This window comes from Macaca fascicularis, chromosome 8 (genome assembly GCF_037993035.2).
Source record: "Macaca fascicularis isolate 582-1 chromosome 8, T2T-MFA8v1.1".
Taxonomy (NCBI): domain Eukaryota; kingdom Metazoa; phylum Chordata; class Mammalia; order Primates; family Cercopithecidae; genus Macaca; species Macaca fascicularis.
In genome coordinates, this window is record NC_088382.1 from 133,696,509 (window position 1) to 133,718,329 (window position 21,821).

Below are 21,821 nucleotides of genomic sequence, written 5' to 3' on the forward strand. Positions count from 1 at the left end.
ATCCCCTGTTCCCAAGGGTTCTTTTAGTTCTCATCTGAATGTTACACTGGCCTCCTTGCTCGGCTACTGGCCTCCTTTACTTTTCCTGTTCACTCCATCCTCCACCTTCCTTCCCGAACACTAGCTGGTGTTACCACCCTTCTCTCCAGAAATCTTCAGCAGCTCTTACTTCACACCACCAGGAACATTTCTCAAAATCTGGGTTTTTTTTGGAACATCATTCCCTCCCTCCAAATACAGTGACAAGAAAGCTTGAGAAATGCTTTATATCACGTCTCTCTTGGGGATCTGAAATGCCAGTTACCATGGTAAAGAAACTGAGAAGTCCTGCAGCAAAGAACTTTTTTTAACTTCTTTTTCAAAACTTGGTATTTCCCAAATGTATTTGACCACAGAACATTTTTTCATGGTAAGTGTTAATATTCCCTGAAGAGGAAATCTGCCCCACAGGAGGCTGTCACATTTCTGTAGCCTGGCTGTTAAGCTGTCCTGAAATTTGTCCTCAGACTACTTTTGTAGCCTCACATTTTAGCTGCATGGTTAACTGGGCAACCATGCAGCTAACTGGGCATAGAGCCTTTAGATGCAGAGGGAAGAGCGAATTCCAGACCCTGAAGCCTCACTATGCCCAGCATGCTCAAGGAGGTCAATGTGGCTGGAGTGGACAAATGATAGGAAACGGGAAGGAGATGAGGCCAGTGGGAAAAGATCACATGGGGTCTCGTAAGGACTTTGGCTTTTATTCTGGGAGAGATGGGAAGCCAAGAGAGGACTCTCGGCACAGTGACTTAGGTTGCAACGCGAAGATACTGGATCCAGTGTATTCTGAAGTGGCAAGGAGAGAAGCAGAAAGGCCCATTGGGGGACTCTTGAAGTTACTCAGATTGGAGATAAAGGCACCTTGAATCAATGTAGCCATGGAAAGGAAGAGAGGTGGGCTCTGTATATATTTTAAAGGTAGAGTCTTTTGGATCAGCTGATGAGATTTGACATGTGAGGTTCACTCCACATCACACAGAAAAGCCCACAATATTTTACACATCATAGACTCACAGTGAAATATTTTATCTGTGCCTGGTGGTTCACGCCTGTAATCCCAGCACTTTAGGAAGCTGAGGCAGGAGGATTGTTTGAGCCCAGGAGTTTAAGACCAGCCTGGGCAATATGGCGAGACCCCATCTGTACAAAAAATAAAAAATTAGCTGGGCATGGTGGTGGAGGCTGCAGGAACTATGATCATGCTACTGCACTCCAGCCTGGGTGACAAAGCAAGACCCTCTCTCGGAAAAAAACAAAAATGCATCTGTTTACTCATTCGATGAACAAACATTCATGGAATTCTGTGTGTGAGCCGGATTTCAACTGTCTGGCCATTCCCCAGGCCCCTCACAGCAGTGTCCCCTTCTGCAATCTTAGAACTGTCCGTTGTTATTCACACTTTGGCCTTCTTTTCCATTCTCCATACTTAGAACACTTGTTTTCCCTACTTTTATAATGTTTCTCTTGTTTTCAGAGTCCTCTCTCTCCTATTACAGTTTTCCTCTCCTCTGCTGCTTGAATATTCTCCTTCTGGAAAGTCCACCTCCCTTTCTTAGAATGTTTTGCTTCCTGTGTTGGTTTCCTATCGCTGCTCTAACAAATGACCACAGACGTGGTGGCTTAAGACAACCCAATTTATTATCTTATAGTTCTTCAGGTCAGATGTTGGAAAGGGTCCCTTATCGGTGCATCAGCAGGTCCCTGTTTCTTCTGGAGGCTCTAGGGGGAAATCTGTTTCCTTGTCTATTCTGGTTTCTGGGGATGGCCTGCATTCCTTGGCTGGTGGCCCTTCCTTTACCTTCAAGCCAGCCAGATAGCTTCTGTAAGTCTTTCTCTCTCATTGTCTGTTTTTCCCCAGAACCTCCCATCTACTTCCATTACCACATCTCTTCCTACTCTGGCTCTCCTGCTGCTGTCTCATAAGGACCCTCAAGGATACATAGGGCCCACCCAGATAATCCAGGATAAACTCCTCATCCCAAGATCTTTAATTTAATCACATGTGCCACATTCCTTTTTGCCATTTAAGGTAATGTATTTATAGGTTCTGAGGATTAGGATATGAACATCTTTGGGGAGTCATTATTCTGCCCAACACACTTCCCAATTCCTAGAAATATCTCAGCCTTCCTAGAGGGGTAGTGCACTACACCCCCCCAGAAGGGGCCACTGCTATTTGGTCAATGTGGCTGGCACCCCCTACGGTTGTGCCGTGTGCAGCCTCCGTGGATTTATGTGTTAACTCCGCCTGCTTAGAATCCATTCTTCCTTTTCATTCAACTTTCTAGGACTCTTTCTCTTACCATCATGTGAATGTTCTCTAATTTTTTCATTTGTTTTTAATCTTCTTTGTCTATGTGGTATAGATTTAACCTAAGTTCTATTGGCTTAAAAAATGAGATATTCTTCTCTGATGCTTGGCACTCATTAAGTCTTCTCATTAGAGGTCTGAGTTAAATGATTTAAATAGCTTCAGAGAGCATCTCTGTGTGAGCTTTCTCCCTGTTTTAAAGGTAAAGTGTTATTAACTGATTATTGACCTGCTAATAAAGACTTTGCAGAAGGCATCCACCCTAAAATAGGCTTAGTGAAGGGTCAAGGAGGGAAAGCTCGCTGATCCTTACATAATATTAAGAACTTCCAGGCCAGGCGCAGTGGCTCACACCTGTAATCCCAGTGCTTGGGGAGGCAGAGACGGGTGGATCACCTGAGGTTAGGAGTTCGAGACCAGCCTGGCTAACATGGTGATACCCCGTCTCTACTAAAAATACAAAATTAGCTGGGCGTGTTGGCATGCGATTGTAATCCCAGCTACTCAGGAGGCTGAGGCAGGAGAATTGCTTGAATCCAGGAGGCAGAAGTTGCAGTGAGCCGGGATCGCACCACTGTACTCCAGCCTGGGTGACAGAGTGAGACTGTTGAAAACCAAACAAACAAACTTCCGGTAGAGACCCTGCTCAAGCCCTCCAGACAATCTCCTCAACTCACCAACTTCATCCCGGAGCTCACACTTACCTCTTCTGGTAGTTCTGGCTTTGCCATAATCTCACTGTTTGATGTTAGGCCCGTTAAATTTCCTCTTAGGTTTTTTTGTTTTGTTTTGTTTTGTTTTGTTTGCCTGGGTTGGAAACAATTTTCTTTCAGCAAGCTGAAGATATTATTCCATTGTTTGGGCTGTGCTTTCTCTTTTGAGAGGTTGGTTATCATTCTTATTGTTGCTCCTTAAAAAGTGATCTTTGGTTTTTTTTTTTCCCTCATCTGATTGTTTTTAAGGTATTTTTCTTTATTTTTTGTTTTTAGCAGTTTTACTATGTTGTACTAAAGTACAGTTTTGTTTTTATCTTGTTGGGTTTTATAGAGCTTTTAAAACCCTGGCTTGATGTTTTAAATTAGTTTTGGAAAATTGTCAGCCTTTATCAAAGATTGCTTCTGTCCTATTCTATTCCTCCTCTTTTCTCTCCCCTTTCTCCTCTCCTTGCCTCACCTCTTTTTGCCTCCTCTGTGACTCCAATTACATGTATATTAGACCTTTTAATTCTCTGTGCCTCTTATGTTCTTTTATGCATTGTCTATCATTTTGTCTCTCTGAGCTTTATTTTATCCATAATATGGCCTATCTTCCAGCTCATTTCTCCTGCCTCTTTTTTAAAACCTATTCACTAAGTTCTTTCCAGTGACTGAATTTTCAGCCATAGAATTTCCATTTCTTTTTTTATTATAGATTTCATTTATCTATTGAAACTTTTTATCTGGTTTCTTATTGAACAGATTAAGCATTGTTACTTTAAAGTTCATGTCAGATTACCACATTATCTGAATCCTCTATGAGTCTGTTTCTTCGGTTAGTTTCTCTTGTTAATCACATTGTCTTATCTCTGTGCCTGCCATATTTTATTGCATGCTAGACATTTCTACATAAAATTATATAGTGAGCTATTGAGTGATGGAGCCCAAGAAACCACTGTACTAAAGATGAGATATAATAGAAATATAAATTATGGGCTGAGACAGAAAGGAGAAAGGCTTCTGAGCATTAGTGATTTTTCAGATGGGCAGGGCTGGGACTAGGGTCATGCATGACCCTAAGAGTGAGTGCCTCCTTAATTTTTGTACCCTGTGTGCCACACTGGTTCACCCTTGTCCTGGACCTACTTTGAGGTCCTGATATTTTACTTCCATGGGGATATTAGAGCAGTCTGGCTTTCAGACCAACTACCCATCCTGCTCATCCCCAATTCTTGCTATTTTGCCTTCATAACAATCCCTTGTTTTTCCCTGGCCCTATGTGCTGACTAACTGCATATCATATGGTTTTATAGGCCAGCAACCAACCCATTTCACTGGAAAAAGCTTAATCTTGGCTGGTAGCAAAGTCATTTAATTGCCACCATGTTATAGGATCCTTTAAGGGCTGTGTTGAGCTCTTAACAGCATTTTTCAGGCATTTATGAAGCAAAACTTCTTTGGCCATTTCCCAAGCTGATACTTCAGCAGCCCCAGGATAAAACATATGATGGTTTTTTAAAAGCACATCTAGAGGCAGCCCCTCCTATGCCACCATCACAGCTGTTTTGTGGCTTTCCCTTTAAAGCTAGAGGGGCTATTGACTTTCCCAGTGAGGTGATGCTTGCACGCTAAATTGCTCACCTCTTCAATGCCAGGCAGTATTGGGCATTGCCATCCTTGTCATTTACCAGCTTCTTGATCTGAGCTGGTGCATCCTGCAGCTTCATTACCTTAAGCCTGTTTCACATTTGCAGTATCTGCTCTCCTTTTTCTGAGCTTTCTTGTAATTAGCTTAACCACATCTGCTGTTGCCAACTAGAATATGTCTGTGAAAAAGGAATGGTGATATATTTGCATTTTGCAGATTGTGATGCACAATTAGACTTTTTCTAGCATACGGAGCATGTGGACTAATATGTCAGTCAACCAATAAACATTTATCAAGAACTCACTGTATATGGAGGGGCGTGGAGAATGAAGTAAATAAAGACTTCCTCTTGGCCAAGTCCCTGTAATTTGTTCAGGCAGACAAACAGCCCCAGGAAGGAGAACCACCTGCTCCAGCGCAGTGTTTAATAAAACATCTGATTCCCAAGGAGCTTGGTGGGTCATCTGGCCCAGTATCTGAGGCTCAGAGAGGGAAAGGTACTTGTGCAGGCTCACACAGCAGAGCCTTATTTCTGAACTCGGTCTCCTAATTTCTGCACGAAATCTGTATAGAGGACATATTGCACTCAACTGGCATTGAAATGGTAGAAGCAGCTGGGATCGGGTCAGAAAAAAAGCTTCTTTTATTTTTTGTTTTCTTTGGGGAAACCTTGAAAGATGTATGTGTCGAACCAGGTTTTGAGGGCAGTGTGAGATAGCCTACACTGAGGAAAAAACCCTGTTCTCAGTAGAACTCTGTAAGTCCTTTGTATGAAATTTCAGCAAAGCTGAAATTGTCCTGAAGTTTCATTAACCCTAAGTGTACAAGAAGTGACAAGTTTTCATCTGCCTTCAAAACATTTCATTTTCTGCTCCACTGATTAAGACGTAGTCTCTGTTGGATTAAATGTAAAATTTTTTTTTTTTTGTAGTAGTAGTCGTAGTAGTATTTTGCATAATGGCTTTTCTGGAGATCTTGACAAGTCCGAAGGGAGTGGGGCTCATTAAGACTCAAACGTTTGGAATCTGGTAGAAGCTCCTTCTCCACTACCCTGCTGTGGTTCTTGTGTAATTTTTATTAAGTTGTAGAGACCTATCTTCCGTATTTGTTTTTCTCTCTCCCCTCTATACTGTGAGCTCTGGGTTATTAGCCTTGTGGCACATCTTAAGTGCTCGCTAAATGTTGGTTACCCTTGTAAATGAATGCATTTATCAATTAATACATAATTAAATATGGTAAAATGCATGGCCCTTGTATTTTAAGCTGGAAACATTACTTTTGTTGGCAAAACAGTGAACATCTTACTGATGAGGTGGTTGTGTGGTACCGTTGCCACCCCTGTGTCTCTCCAGTGTCTAACTCATACTTGCCTTGTGTGGTAGGTCCCTTCCTCCGGGCTGCAAGGCCTCCCACCCGTTGAGCCACCAGACATCACCCAGATCTACCCGGTTCCTGCCAACATTCGGCCGGTGCTGAGCAAATACCGAGTGGAGGTATGGGTCAGGGTAGGAGCTGAGTTGTTCTTTGGGACTCAATGGCAGCGGCCCCGCCTGAATTGTAGGAGAGGTGGTATGGGATGGGCGGGAGACCTGGAGAAAAAGAATGAGCCCTCAAAAAGCTGTGAGGTTCTTTCCTGGAGGAACATAGCGTGGTTCTTGGGGAGAAGGTCTGACTTTTCCACACAGAGCCAGGGCAGGCGTGCGGCTCCTCCGTGGAGGGGTGGCGATGGCTCTGCTGGTCGTCTCCTCAGGTTCTCTTCTGGGGAGTTCGGGAAATGAAGAAGGTGCAGCTCCTCTCCGTGGATCGGCCCCAGGTTCTCATCGAGTGCGGAGGACGAGGTGTGAAGTCCTGTGTGATCCAGAGCTACAAGAACAACCCGAACTTCAGCGTCCAGGCAGACGCTTTCGAAGTGGTGCGAGCTTCTTACTCTCCCGACCTGGCTCATTCCTCTTTTTTCCACAGATGAGACATTTTAGGGTTTCAGATGTCCACTATCTGCAAGAAAGAATTAATTTAGTGAAAAGCCAGAATTTCAGAATGAGATATAATAGACTTTTGTTGTTGTTTTATTCTGAAACTTTTCCAGTGTGGATCATACAGCAATCAAAGCAGGTTGACAAACTTTTTCCTAGAATAGCAGTTCCCAAAGTATGGTCCCTAATTCATCAGCATCAGCATCACCTGAGAACTTGTTAGAAATGCTCATTCTCAGGTCCAGCTGTTCTGAGTTAGAAACTATTGTGGGGAGGGCCAGATGTCTAGTTTAACAAGATTTCCAGGTGATTCTGATATATACTAAAATTTGAGAACCACTGGCCTAGAAAATACTGTAATAAAATTTATTTTAATGGCTACTTTTTTTGTGTGTGTGTGTGTGTGTGTGTTTTTTTTTTTTTTGAGACGGAGTCTCGCTCTGTCGCCCAGGCTGGAGGTGCAGTGACGCAATCTCAGCTCATTGCAAGCTCCGCCTCCTGGGTTCATGCCATTCTTCTGCCTCAGCCTCCCGAGTAGCTGGGACTACAGGCGCCCACTGCCACGCCTGGCTAATTCTTTGTAGTTTTAGTAGAGATGGGGTTTCACCATGTTAGTCAGGATGGTCTCGATCTCCTGACCTCATGATACACCTGCCTCAGCCTCCCAAAGTGCTGGGATTACAGGTTTAATGGCTATATTTTTAAAAAAGTATTTGTACTTAGAATGTCAGGAGTTTACATGTGAATTTATGCTTTTAAAGTGATTTTTGACATCTGTGCTTTTATTTATTTCAATATTTCAACATACTTTTTTTGTGCTTTGATTTGAAACTAATTGCAAAGAAAAATATTGCTTTGTGCAACCCAGCTTGCTCCACTGGACATATATCCCCAGTTAGCAAAGCCTACAATGGAAGAATGTGCGTGGTGTTTGCAAACCTTTTGTATCAGGCTGCATTGCATTTCAGGGGCCACCAGGGAAAACAGGTGGCTGGGGCACTGTCCCTTCACTCTCAGCTCTGTATTAAATGGCTTGACTTTCATCTCTTTTATATAACGGGCCTGGATAAGCTTTCGTTGGAGATGAGAGTTCTTCTGGCAGATAATGACAGAATAAAGAGGTCTGAAAATGACTGTCAGGGACAGTACAGAAGTGAGAGATTTTTGTAATTTAAACCTGGGACAAATTGTTACTAAGGCAGACTTCCTATTTGGGTGAATTACTCCCTGGCTTGGTAAGATACTGCTCCAGAGTTTTGGCAAGCTGCAGGACTGGCCAGGAGGGACAGAATGGCAAGGCAGAGACAAGGTAGGCTAGATGCCCAGCTGGCTTTGGGTCTGCCCATGGAAGAGTCACCAGGCCTCAAGCAGCCAGGCCCAGGCCCCTCTTCATCTCAGCCTCTCTCTGCAGGAGCTGCCTGAGAATGAGCTTCTGCACCCACCACTGAGCATCTGCGTGGTGGACTGGAGAGCGTTTGGGAGGAGTACCCTTGTGGGCACCTATACCATCAACTACTTGAAGCAGTTTTTGCGTAAATCCAGAGAGCCCCTTGCCCCCATCTCACACATGGATGGAACCCAACTTGGGCATGGTGAGAAGCTGCTCCTAGATTTTGTAGCTGTAACTGTAAAGTCATGGCGCTTGCAGAGTGCCTGTTATGGGACTGGCTCAAAGAGGATGCCCCACAGCCCAGTGGCTGGGTGGATCTTTCTGATGAGCTTGCTCCTGCAGGGGTCTCTGCTTTCTTTGGCTGCCACATTCTTACTTTGACTCACCATCGGGTCAGTAACTCTAACACGCCTTCCTTGAATATGACTTACGCTTCTGCCTGCCTCCACGCTGACATTTCACGTGGCTCTGTGCTTAACATTGTTTTAGTTTGTTCTATTTTGTATCTCAGGTGCACAAAGTTGAGTTCATTGTACGTCTCCGTTTCATGCTGTACAATCATCATTGGTCTATTCAAAGATTCTCTCATTCTATCCACTGTCCTCCTTATTCCTTATCTCTAATCCCAGTTCCCTCCCCACTGCAGGCCCTACACCGCCATCCTTGTCAAATTTAAGTCGATTTAATCTACCTAAATAATATGATGCTATAATTTTCATTTGTTTTCCTATTCTTTTCACTGAATTCTTGTTTTAAGCTCTATCCATATTGCTGTGTGTACATTAGCCTGCTACTATTACTTGCTGCATCTACAACACTTTACTTTTCCTTTCCTCTCATATTAGACCCATTGGCTGCTTCAACTCCCCTTTCCATAATCAGTGCTGCAATGAATATCCCTGTGTGTGTTCCCTGAGGGAAGATGCTATGTGGGAATTTCTCTGGAATGTACACCCAGGGGTGAGATCGCTAGGTCCCAGGAAATACGCACATGTATTTTCATTAATTAGCGCCAGGGGGCACTCTAGAGAGCCGCACTGATCTACACCAGTCTACATCAGTCTATACTGCCATTTCTGCATTTGGAACCCCATTTTTCTCTTCCTCAGCAGCACCTGCTATTTTCTAACTTTCTAGATTTTTGTTTTGCTTTGGTTTGGTTTTAGCTTTTTGCTACTCTGTGGATATAGATTAGTATCTAATTTTTATTTTAACTTGAATTTCTCTGCTTGCTACTGTTTGCACACCCTTCATATCCTTGCTGCCATATTCATCTTCCTTCCGTGATGCCAGTTCATGTCCTTTGCCCATATTTTATGTGCTTTAATTTTTTTCGATTCACAAATTCTTTGTATTTTCTAGATGTTAAAATCCTGTGGATTGTAGATATTGTTTATATCTTTTCCTAGTATGGCAACTACTAACCTTGTCTATAATTCCTATCTATGAGCAGAAATCCTTGATTGAGATATAATCAGACCCCTCCATGTTTTAAACTTTATAGTTTATATTTTTAGTCTTGTTTAAGAAATCTTTTCTCACCCCTTAGTCACAAAGGTATTATCTTATATTTTCTTCTACTAGCTTTATAGTTTCAGTTTTCTCATTTAGATCTTTAATCATCTGCATTTATATATGATTTTAAGTGGAGATTCAGCTGCATTTTTCTCCATATAGAGCACCATTTTCCCCCCAAAGGGTCTGCTAACCTATCATTCATTTTCCCAATGATTTGTATTGCCATCTTTCTCATAAACCAAGTTGCCATACATCCCCTGTCCATTTCTAAGATTTCTAGTCTGTCTCACTGGTTTCTTTGTCTCTATGCCCAGTATGAAGTAGATACCCATAAGAGTTTGTTGGGTTGAATTTGCTGTTGGAAAGTCAGCAAATGCGGGGAGAGAAACTCTGGAGTTTGTGGCAGCCATGGGGGTACCGAACTGGGAAATATTCCCGAGTACTGACCCCTACAGCATAAATGGGAGAGATGAGGACCTTTGGCAGTAAAGGACAGTGTTATAACCTTTCTATGGCATCAGCAGCCCAGTTAAGAATCTCATGAAGCTCTGGGCATACCCCTGCTCCCTGCCAGGCACATGTACTTATATGCCCAGGGTTCTGCCTACAGTTGGGGGCTTCATGGCTCTCTGGAGCTCCAAAGGCTCCCCAGATTAACACACAACAGGGAGACAATCCCCCCTGACACAGAATCTGTACCCAAAACCTTTATTTTCATAATCCCAATGACCACGATTGATTAAAATTACTTTGAGTGATCAATAACAAATACAACCATTTCTTGATGACCTATTATGTGCCAGGCGCCTTACATCATGGTCTCATTTCATCCTCTCAGTGAGATGGATATTTTTACTGTCATTTTATACATAAGAAAATGAGGTTCAGAAATATTAGCAACCTGACATATTTGAATCCAGATCTGACTGATTCCTAGTATTAGGTTCCTGAAATGGCCACCCTGTGATGCAGCCCAGCTCCCTGACCTGATGTGCTTTCATTTCAGAGTCTTCAGATTCGCTAACAGCCCCTGAGTCCTCTGGAGCCCACAGCTCCTCCCAGGATCCCCCAGCAGATCACATTTATGTGGATGTTGAGCCACCTCCCACAGTGGTGCCCGACTCTGCCCAGGCCCAGCCGGCCACCCTGGTTGACATCCCTGACTCATCCCCGATGCTGGAGCCTGAACACAAACCTGTAGCCCAGGAGCCACCAAAAGATGGAAAACCTAAGGTCAGACCAAAATCCCTCTCCATATTTACAAGGCTCATTGGAGTTTGCATTGGAGGCCTCTAACAATATGAAGTTGCTTGTAGTGTGACCATGGGCAAGCAGCTTCACATTTCTGAGTATCATTTCATTCTTTCTAAAATGAGGATATTAATACTCACTTCACAGCTTTGTTGTAGGATCGGAAAGTTAATGTGCATGAAATTAAAGTGCTAGTCACTTTAATATTTAATTGACAGTAATATTTAATTGAACGGAAACTCTTCTTAATTCATCAGCTTGGAAAGGCCGTGGGCTTCTTCATTCAAGCATGTTCCACAAATATTTAGGTCCTACTTTGTACAAGATCATATGGGACCAAGAAGATGCATCTTTTGGATTCTAAAGAGGAGTAAAATAGTTAGTAAAGATTCTGGAAGGAGAGATTGACAAGTACACAAAGAACCACAAAACAAGGATGTGGTTAATCTTTTTAAATTATATATTTGAGTGAAAAATCTTGGTGTACCAATTGAATTAAAAGAGAAGGCCATTTTAAGAAGGTCTTAAGGGGCCAGGCATGGTGGCTCAGGCCTGTAATCTTAGCACTTTGGGAGGCTGAGGTGCGCAGATTACTTAAGGCCAGGAGTTCGAGACCCAGCCTGGCCAATATGGTGAAACTCCATCTCTACTAAAAAAAAATAAAAAAATAAGCCAGGTGTGGTGGCACTCACCTGTAATCCCAGCTACTCCAGAGGCTGAGGCAGGAGAATCACTTGAGCCTGGGAGGTGGAGGCTGCAGTGAGCCAAAATCATGCCACTGTACTCCAGCCTGGGCAACAGAGCAAGCCTCCATCTAAAAAAACCAAAAAGGTCTTAAGGAACAACCTGCCCAGCAAATGGTAAAGGATGAAATAAAAAAAAAAAAAAAAAGAGTGGAAAAGTGAGATAGGTGCATGGAACGGATATTTGCACAGGCTGCTCTCATCTCATGCCTGGTCAGCGACCCTCTGTGACGCCTTACGCGGTTTGCTGCATTCCCCTAGCATTGCACCTGTGACTTTCTGTTGACTTCTCAGATTCAGTGTTCATCATTCAGTGTTCATCTCAGATGCATCATAAAATTGTGAGCCTCAGCAGGGTAAGAGGTAATTTTTTAACATCTCTATATCCCCTGCACTCGATAGAGTGCCTGGATCATGGTACGGACTCAAGAGATGACTTGGTGAGTGAATGGAAGATGAATGCCTGGTGAGTCCTGCATCCGTAGCTCCAGCAGGACCCCTGTCTTCTCCCACAAATGCCTCCTTTCTACCACACGTCTATCACTCCCTCTCCTGCCACCCCATCACTTATGTGATAGAAGTCATTTACTTGTACCCATTCAAATCAGAAATGACACCAAAGAATTGCCTAAATTATGTCACTTAATCCTCAGGACAGTGGTGGGTATTATTGCCCCTAGTTGAGGAAACTGAGAATTACAACATTTATATTAATTGCTCAATGATTTATAACCCTGCTATACCGCATTGCATCATATAGTCTGGTTCTCATTTGTTGCATGCCTAGCTCCTGTACTCTAAGCTATCCAGTGTGGGATTGTGTCTAATTCTCCACACATCCTTAATGTCAAAAACAGTATCTCACATATGCTCAATAATCAATGAATGAATGGATGAATAGATTATTGAACTTTGATTTGTGGAAGTGATACAGAGAGCTGCTAGCACAAAACCAGTGGATACTTCTGTGTGTTTTCCAGTGGACACCTAAATGTTTACTTCCTCACAAGCCAGTTGACCACCAGGATGCAGCCAAATGATGTTGAACTAATAACTCATTCCCCCATCCCTTGCCAGGATCCCAGGAAACCTTCCCGGAGGTCCACTAAGAGGAGAAAGAGGACCATAGCGGATGAATCTGCTGAAAACGTGATTGACTGGTGGTCTAAGTATTACGCCTCCCTGAAGAAAGCCCAGAAGGTAGAGTCTCCCCTACCTGTGGCAGTCAAGAGACTCAATAAGAAAACAGCACCTTCTCCCACCCTGAGTCCTACATAACCTCCTTTTAAATGCCACTGTACATAGGGCCCTACTCAGGTGTGGTTCTGTTAACTGCAGAAAGGTAAGAAGCCTGGAAGAACCAGAGATCCTGAATTACAAAATTCCCACTTTTTGGCTGGAGCTGGCCCTAGGACACAAGCTCTGCTGTAAATACTGGAAGGATGTTCAGTCTAGCATGGCATCTGGAGGATCTGCCCCCCAGCCAGACTCAGGGGGGTCCAGCAGGGAGAAATGGGGTCTCTGGACAGGTGGGCATCAATTATTGGGGCCTCAGGAGATACCCCAGTCTAAGGACCCCAAGTCACCAGCAGGATTCTAAGTTCATATGACCTTAGCAAATGGTACTATAAGTGGGTTTGCATAGGAAGAGCAGGGCCTCTTGTCCATGGAATGAGACAGATCTAGTTATAAAGGTGGAGAGCCAGTGGGGAGTAGGCCTGGAGAGTCTGGCGAAAACTCGGCAACTGGGTGTGGTAAGATTTCTCACCCCTAAGTACGGAAGGGAAGAAAAATTACTCGGATGTTATATTTAATTGAATGCTCTTCTGATTCTTTAGTTTGGAAAGTCTATGGTTGCATCTAGAACTATTTCTTAAATATTGATATATATTGAAAAAGCAAATGTTAGTCCCTGCTTCCAACCTCCCTCCTTTTGCTGCAATGGACACTATCACTTCCTGTGAGAACTCAGCCCTTTCCTCTTTCTCTGTTAACCTCCCCAATCTATGGTACCATCCCAAGGACCAGACACGCCAACAGACACAACTCATGGTGCAGACCAGGGAGATGCTCTAGGGAGGTGGAAAAATATTGGGGAGATAGTTTGCTTGCCTTGTGGCTGAGAGGGTCCTGCATATAGGGGACAAAGATGTCTACAGCTTGATCACAGTTTTCTTGGATGTGCGGATACCTCTTTTCTAGGATAGGGCATCCTATTGGGCTTAACCCCCAGATCTTTACAGTGAGGCTTCATTTTGGGGGACTGCTTAGAGACTGTTTGAATACTCTTTTAAAATAGTGTTCTCTGGGAATGCAGAGGGCTGAGATAATTGAATTAGAATTGTTAGTCAGAATTGATAAATCAAGTATTGCGGTGTCAATAATCTTGTCTCCTCCTTTTTCAAAGGCAAAGGAGAGAAATCCCAAGGGAAAAAAAGGCAATACAGGTAAGCAGCTATTCTGGGGACATTTGTCCATAGAATAGGGCCATTGTTACAAGAAAATTGTAAACTGGAAGCCATGGAAGGTGTATTAGAGCTCAACTCCCTCCTTTCCTGAGTTTAGAAACAATCTCAGAAAGATGATAGAACTTTAAAATGTGGTCATGTAGCTCTTGGTGCTGGACTGGAACCAGACCTCAGTTCTTCTGAATTCAGTTCAGTGCTGGAATGGACCCTTTGGCTCAAGTTCCTATGTTGACAGTCTTAATGTAGAAACCACAGAATAAAAATAGAAGCAATCTGGATGACCGGTCAAAGTCAACATGATAAACTTTATTAGAGGTGAGTATAAAGACCTGGATTTGGGTTCCAAAACTCAGTCTACAGGATTGGACAGCTCTTGTTTGGCAGAAGGTCAAATGAGAGGCCTCAGATTTCAAATGACCACAAACTCAATTCAGGCCAACAGTAGGTCTCAGCCTAAATACAATTGTAACACTAAGCAGTCAATGTTCTTTCATTTGATGCTGATAGAGGTGGAAAAACCAGAGCCAGGCTCAGTTCCTCAGACCACTCCTAATTAGTACGTGTAATTCTAAGACCAACCCCTTGTCATAGGAAATAGTATCTTCACCTTGCAAATGATGAAACAGAGGTACAAAGAGGTCAAGTAATTTGTCCAACATTACACAGCTAGAAAATAACAGAGCTAGAGTCCATATCAGGCGGTTTCTCCCCTGCAGAGCCTGCTGCTAAAAAATTACTGAGTAATCCCACTAACAACTTTGCACACAAGACCCTTAGGATATTTGAGCCTCATATTGAACTAGATGTATCTCAAGTCCCTTAATGGATCTGAGAGAGAGAGTGACTCCAAAAAGCTTTGGAGTCAGTCCAAGTTCCAAGTCTGTTCTTTGCTAGTTGGGTGAATGGGCAAATTATTCTCTCTGTGCCTAGTTTAATGAGTTCTTACATGTACTGTAACACATTGGCCCATAGAATAGGGCCATTGCCCTATTCCTATTGCCCAGCCCTAGGGGATCAACTGACGTTGGATTTATATATGCATGGGGTGCCCTGCAGTTAGGCACTGTACCGACTGTATGTAACAATCCTACGGCAAAAAGTTACTATTTGTTTTTAAAAAGAAAGGTCACAAGTTACTACTTCTGAAGGGTCGCAACATAGGACATGTCAGAGCAAAGGGAAAGAAGGAGCTTGGCTTTGTTCCTTCTCATCTCAACCGCCATGAGAAATCTAATTTCTGCTGAATATCCACAGAGGCAAAGCCAGATGAGGTAGTGGTAGATATAGAAGATGGCCCAAAGAAGAAGAAAGACAAAATGCTCAAGAAGAAACTCAAAGATGATGGAATCCCCAACCTGGCCATCTTGCAGGTATGTGGGGACACAGGCATCTGTGCCACGGATGGGGAGGGATGCTCAGCAATGAGGTTCTGTTAGTGCTTGGGTCAACCCTAGTCATGCCTTTGTTTAACTGACTTATTTTGTCTTCATTATCATCGATGTAGAGAAGTAAACTTTGATGTGCATTTAAGCCAAGACAGGAAGCTTGTTCATTTTCCATTTTCTATACCCTCATATGGAGAAGGGACACAACTTAAATTGTTTAGTGTGGACCTTGCAAATTAATCTACAGCATTTGAGCTCCCTTTGGCTCATCTCTAGGTGCTTGTCATCATCATGCAAATGTATACACACTCAAGGTAGCAGGAGATTTAACTCCAACTAAAGTCAGCTCCATTAGGCCAATCTTAATATTAGTCAGAGGGTATTAGCTAGAGGTATATTGATGGCTATGAAAATTTGAAGTGTGAAAATTATATATATAGATAACCAATTTAGGTAAACAATTTATATAGGAAAGCTGAATAAGTAAATTATACTACCAAATGTAAAACTCAACTCAATTTTGCATTTCCAAAGCATGTATATAATTTTCCACTTGGAAACTTCATATCTATATGCATTACAATAAAAACAAGTATTCCATCGCTTTATATATGTTAATAATTAGATATTTAATGAACATTATTGATTTGAATCTCCTCAAAGCATTATAGTCTATATCCAACAACCAATGGCATCAACTAGCTCTAAAAGGTTTGTTGTATCTATACTTATATATTACAATTTTTAAAAATTTACCTATACTTTTTAGAATTTAAAAGTTCATCAAAACATTTCATAAAATTCACAGTAGCAGTTTCAGGAGTGCTGAGCCAATCCATGTTCCTTATCTTGCTGAAGATAAATTACCAATGGCCTCAGATTTTCCCAAAGGACACATATCAAGGCTGATTTTGGAGAATCTTGGCATTTCTTGTTAAATCAATCCTGGGCTTTCCTTCCTCTTACCACAGTCTTCTTCCTTTGCCCTAAAGATATATGATGGTGATCTCGAGAGTGAATTCAACAATTTTGAAGACTGGGTGAAAACTTTTGAGCTCTTCAGAGGCAAGTCTACAGAAGATGACCATGGTCTTGATGGGGATCGAGTCATAGGAAAATTTAAGGCAGGTTCCATTGTTAATCCTTTTATTTGGCTCTCCCTGTCCATAAATGTCAGGTATGACTCAATTCTGTTAATGGAATTGTGGTGTGGGATGTGTATAGGGAAAATCCTTAATTTGTACTCAAGTCCCTCTCTAGAGCTCCACAAAACCTAACCCCAGTCTTTTAAGATATTTTTGGGTTGTGACCAGTGGATTGGAACTCAGTCTGGTGAAAAATAAGGAGACAGACTCATTTCCTGAAAGGAACACTGAACTTTACTTTGTTCTCTCCATCCCTGGCATACCAAATGTGTGACTTATGCAAGCCTACCAGTTGGACGATTAAACTAATTAGGCAACACCAGCCCTTCATCTGGTAGACTTACAGTGTCAACATCACAAACTGGTAGCCAGCATTCGCTATAAACATACAACAAGCTGGGCCCTTTGTATGCAGCATGCTATGTTGGAAATAGCACAGGCATTACAGTTTGCCCATCTGGATTCAAATCCTAGTTATAGTACTAACCAACTGCATGATCTGGAACAAAGTGCTTCACCTCCCTAAGCCTCAGTTGCTATGTCTGGAAATAGGAATACTGCAGTCAGGATTGAATGAGATAATGGGGGAAGCACTAGCACAGCACCCCACATGTAAAAGGCACATCGTGTCCCATCTGTTCTGTTCCTCATATAACAGTCCTGTGTGGGGGTGTTAATGTACAATGCCAGTTCATGGGTGTGCCATGAAGAAGCTCAGATGCAAGCAGGCTACATAAATTGCCCAAGGACACCCAACTGGCAAGTTTAGCACCAACCCAGGTCCTTCAGATTCCCAGGCTGTGCTCATTTTCCCAGCACTGTGCTCTCTGTGGGTTTTGGTGGGACATATGACCATCTCATTTCAATGGGTTGCATTTTGTGGTTCCAGGGCTCCTTCTGCATCTACAAAAGCCCAAACGATTCTAGCTCTGAGGACAGCGGGCAGCTGAGAATCCAGCAAGGGATTCCACCCAGTTACCCCGTCACAGTGCTGATCAGAGTATACATTGTCGCGGTGAGCCATCCTTGTTTGCTTTGAGGGGGTGTATTTATCTGCTTAGGCTGCCATAACAAAATATATGGCAGACTGGGAGGCTTAAACAACAGAAATTTACTTTCCCACAGTTCTGAATGCCGTCAGTCTATAATTAAGTTGCTACCAGGGTTGGTGTCTTGTGAGGCCTCTCTTGCTGGCTTGTGGATGGCTGCCTTCTTGCTGTGTCCTCACATGGCCTTTCCTCTGTGCAAGTGTATATAGGGAGAGAGCGAGCTCTGATATATTCTCCTCTTCCTATAAAGACACTAGCCCTGTCATATTAGAGCAGCACCACTATGACCTCATTTAACCTTAATTACCTCCCTAAAGCCATGTCTCCAACTACAGTCACCTTAGGAGTTAGGGGTTCAACATATGGGGGTATGAAGTTAGGCTGGCAAAACAGACATGTTATGGCTTTTCTGAGCATACAGGACTGTTCTGTCAGTGTAGTTTTATCTGCTCCCTGTGGTTGCCCATGGCAGGAGGGGGAACCAAATAGGAGGGAAGCAGGAAACTACAGGAAAGACAGTTAGGGGGAAGGACCAAGGCAGAACAGGGCAGCAGTTATTGTGAAATTCTCCTCCCACAGCCATGCCTCTGCACTATTGCAGTAGGCAATTTCGCTTTGAATGTGTTTCCAAGAAAGATGTTAACTCCTCTAAGCTTCCTTCTTCCTGATAATGACAGCACAAAACTTTGATTATGAAACTTTTCGGCCTCATTAGCAGAAGCTCAGGGCCAAATTTAATGCTCGATCAAAGCAACCGTATGAACCCCAGTGCTTCATGGATTTGCTTTAATCTCCTGACCTTGGATGTGGTTTTTGTAATTGTATTTTATTATAATACTCTTATTTTATGTCAACTGTTTGCTTCCATTGCCTACATTGTTTCAAAGAAACATAAATGTAACACAAAATAAAAATGAATTGTCCTTTAATGCTAAGGGAGAAATAAATGTTTTTCCATCATGCAGTTCTCAGGTTTCCTTCATCATCCTCTGTATCATCATCACAACCACCACGTGCCAGGGATGTTGCGATGAAAAGAACATAGTCTCTGCCTTCAAGGAAGTCACAGTGTAGTTGGAAAGATGAGAAGAACTTGTAAAGTCACTGACAATGTTGGGTAGTCAACATGAAACACCACCCTCAGGATGCTTTAGACTAACCTTTTCAAAATTGTGTTCAGGAAGTCACTTGTGTTTTGGGAGATGTAGGCATTCCTTAGGAAACAGAACATATGTTCAAATAAATTTGAGAAATAGTGCATATTTCCTTCTCCAACCTTTGAGATTTACAAAGCTCATTAGTACATTCAAGGCTCTGAGCTTTTCAGAAGCAAATAAACCCTATTTAGTAATCTTGACCAGCATTTTCTAAACTTTTGCCTCATATCTTTTTCCCCACTACAGAAAATCTTACAGAGCTAAAGTTCTCTAAGATACAGTTTGGGGAATCCATAAATAGTATGAACAGTAGGAAGGAGAAGGAAGAATTTCTGTGAACTACAGAGATTGGAGAAAGATCTGTCTCCTTATTCATGTATTCATTCAGAAAATATCTACTGCACACCTTTTATGTGTTTAGTATCTTCTAGGCAAAGGCCAGAGAAACAGATCAGGTTTCTGTCCAGGAGGTAGCATGGGGGAGGGAGGCCTTGGGCTAGAACTTGAGAACAGGAGGGACTTGAACAAACAGGGAGTCAGAAGGTGGCAGTCCTAGACAAATTCACTAGTTATGGACAGTTGATACTTTTCATTGATATTTCTAGTAGTTTGATTATGTGTGGTTTGCTCTCATACTAATATTTAATTAATTAAATTCTCAAATCTTTTAATTAAAAGAACACTAACAAGTAAAAAAAATGCACTTAAAACTTGCATAAAGAAAGAAATCAAATTTCCCCACCTCTTTTTTTCCTTACTTAACAAGATAGATGGGCCATTTTTTTCTAAATTAGTATGTACAGGTCTTCATTCCTTTTAGTAGCTGTATACCATTTTCTTGAATAAATGTAGTATTCTTTTATTTATCCAATAAATATTAAGAAGATCCTGTTTTATGTCCTAGAGGTAAAGTAATGAACAAGATAAACAGTGCTCTTGCTCTCATGGAGATTACATACTAGTTGAGGGTGATGTGAGAATTAGGAAGATATAAAAATAAACAAAGGAACAGATAAATGAACAGCATTCGTGTCAGAGATAACTGCTTTGTAAAGAATTAAAATTGGCTGATGTGACAAGAAGAAATGGGAGGGACTGTTTTGCATTGTATTTCTTCCCAAGTAATCAACAAATACATTGCTTACAATTTTTGGCTATTAAACAGTGTTTTAGTGAACATCCTTGAACATACAGCTTTATAGGCTCACACTATTCTATCTACAGGATAGAGTCCTAAATATGGAATTGTTTCTCAGCTTTCATTGCTGCAGAGTTTTTCCATCTTTTTGATACCATTTCTTACCATCCTCCTACTCTGGCCTTTCCTTAGAAAGTATTTGCCTTTGACAGTATAAGGCCTAGGTTGTCTGGAATCAGACTTTATTCTCAGAAACAGATCATCATTCAACTGGTCAGTGCTAAATGCAAGAGTCATAGGGTCATGGATTCAGAGACCATTAGTTCTGGGAAGGGCCTTCGGGTCCACCCCATGATTTTACAGGTAGATCTCAGAGAGTCGACATGACTTGCCCAATATCACACACTACTTAGAAATGTAGTAATGCCAGGTGCTGTGGCTCATGCCTGTAATCCCAGCACTTTTTCAGACCAAGGTGAATAGATTGCTTGAGCTCAGAAGTTTGAGACCAGCCTGGGCAACACGGTAAGACCCCATCTCTGATACAAAAATTAGTGGGGCGTGGTGGCTCATGCCTGTAGTTCCAGCTACATGGGAGGTTGAGGTGGGAGGATCACTTGAGCCTGGGAGGCATAAGTTGCAGTGAGCCAAGACCACGCCACTGTACTCCAGCCTGGGCGACAGAGCAGGATACTGTCTGAAAAAAGAAAAAAAAAAGAAATATAGTCGTATATTTCTTAACAATGGGAATACTGAGAAATGTGTTGTTAGGCTGTTTCAGTGTTGTGCAAGTGTCAGACTGTATTTACACAAACCTAGATGGTATGGCCTCCTACATGATGGTATAGCCTATTGCACTCCTAGACTATAAATCTGTACAGCACGTTACTGTGTAGACTACCGTAGGCAATTGTAACACAATGGTATTTGTGTATCTAAACATAGAAAAGGTACAGTAAAAATACAGTATGAAAGATTTGAAAAAAAGGTACACCTGTCTAGAGCACTTGCCATGAATGGAGCTTGCCGGACTGGAAGTTGCTCTGGGTGAGTCAGTGAGTGAGTGGCGAGTGAATGTGAAGGCCTAGGATGTTACTGTCTGCTACTGTAAAGTTTAAAAACACTGTGTACTTAAGCTACACTAAATTTATAAAATACATTTGTCCTTATTCAATAATAAATTAACTTTAGCTTACTATAACTTTTTTACTTTATAGACTTTTAAGGTTTTTTAACTTGACTCTGGTCAAAACAGCAGTTAGCTTAAAACACAAACACATTGTTCAGCTGTATACAAATATGTTCTTGACATCCTTAGCCGATAAGCTTTTTCCTATTTTTAAATTGTTTTATTTTTACTTTTTAAACTTTGTTGTTAAAAAGTAAGACAAACACACACACACACGCACACATGCACATTAGCCTAGGCCTACGCAGGATCAGGATAATCAATATCACTGTCTTCTACCTCCACATTTTGTTCCACTGGAAGGTCTTCAAGGGCAATCACACGCATGGAGCTGTTATCCCTTATAACAACACCTTTTTCTGGATGCCTTCTGAAGGACCTGCCTGAGGATGTTTTACAGTTAACTTTTTTATAATAAATAGAAAAAGTACACTCTAAAGTTTAAAAAGTATAGTAAATAAACCAGTAACATCATTATTTATTGTCATTGTCAAGTATTATGTACTGTTCGTGATTGTATAGTCTTATGTGACTGTTAGCATGGTAGGTTTGCTTATAGCATCACCACAAACATATGAGTAATGTGTTGCACTACAACACTGCAACAGATATGATGTCCCTGGATCATAGAAATTTTCCAGCTCCATTATAATTTTACAGGACTGCCATTGTACATGTGGTCAGTCCTTGACCAAGACATCATAAAGAGGTGCATGACTGTA

At 42.1% G+C, this 21,821-nt stretch overlaps 1 protein-coding gene across 1 annotated transcript in view; it reads left to right on the forward strand.

The window, feature by feature from the left end:
- FER1L6 (fer-1 like family member 6) overlaps window positions 1-21,821 on the forward strand; it is a 213,514-nt gene that overhangs the window by 147,930 nt on the left and 43,763 nt on the right. The window contains exons 23-31 of the mRNA XM_005564037.5: window positions 6,076-6,186; window positions 6,444-6,605; window positions 8,078-8,258; window positions 10,581-10,807; window positions 12,646-12,768; window positions 13,976-14,015; window positions 15,291-15,406; window positions 16,414-16,545; window positions 17,456-17,581. Of these exons, the coding sequence (XP_005564094.3) occupies window positions 6,076-6,186; window positions 6,444-6,605; window positions 8,078-8,258; window positions 10,581-10,807; window positions 12,646-12,768; window positions 13,976-14,015; window positions 15,291-15,406; window positions 16,414-16,545; window positions 17,456-17,581 (1,218 nt within the window). The remainder of the gene's footprint in view (window positions 1-6,075; window positions 6,187-6,443; window positions 6,606-8,077; window positions 8,259-10,580; window positions 10,808-12,645; window positions 12,769-13,975; window positions 14,016-15,290; window positions 15,407-16,413; window positions 16,546-17,455; window positions 17,582-21,821) is intronic.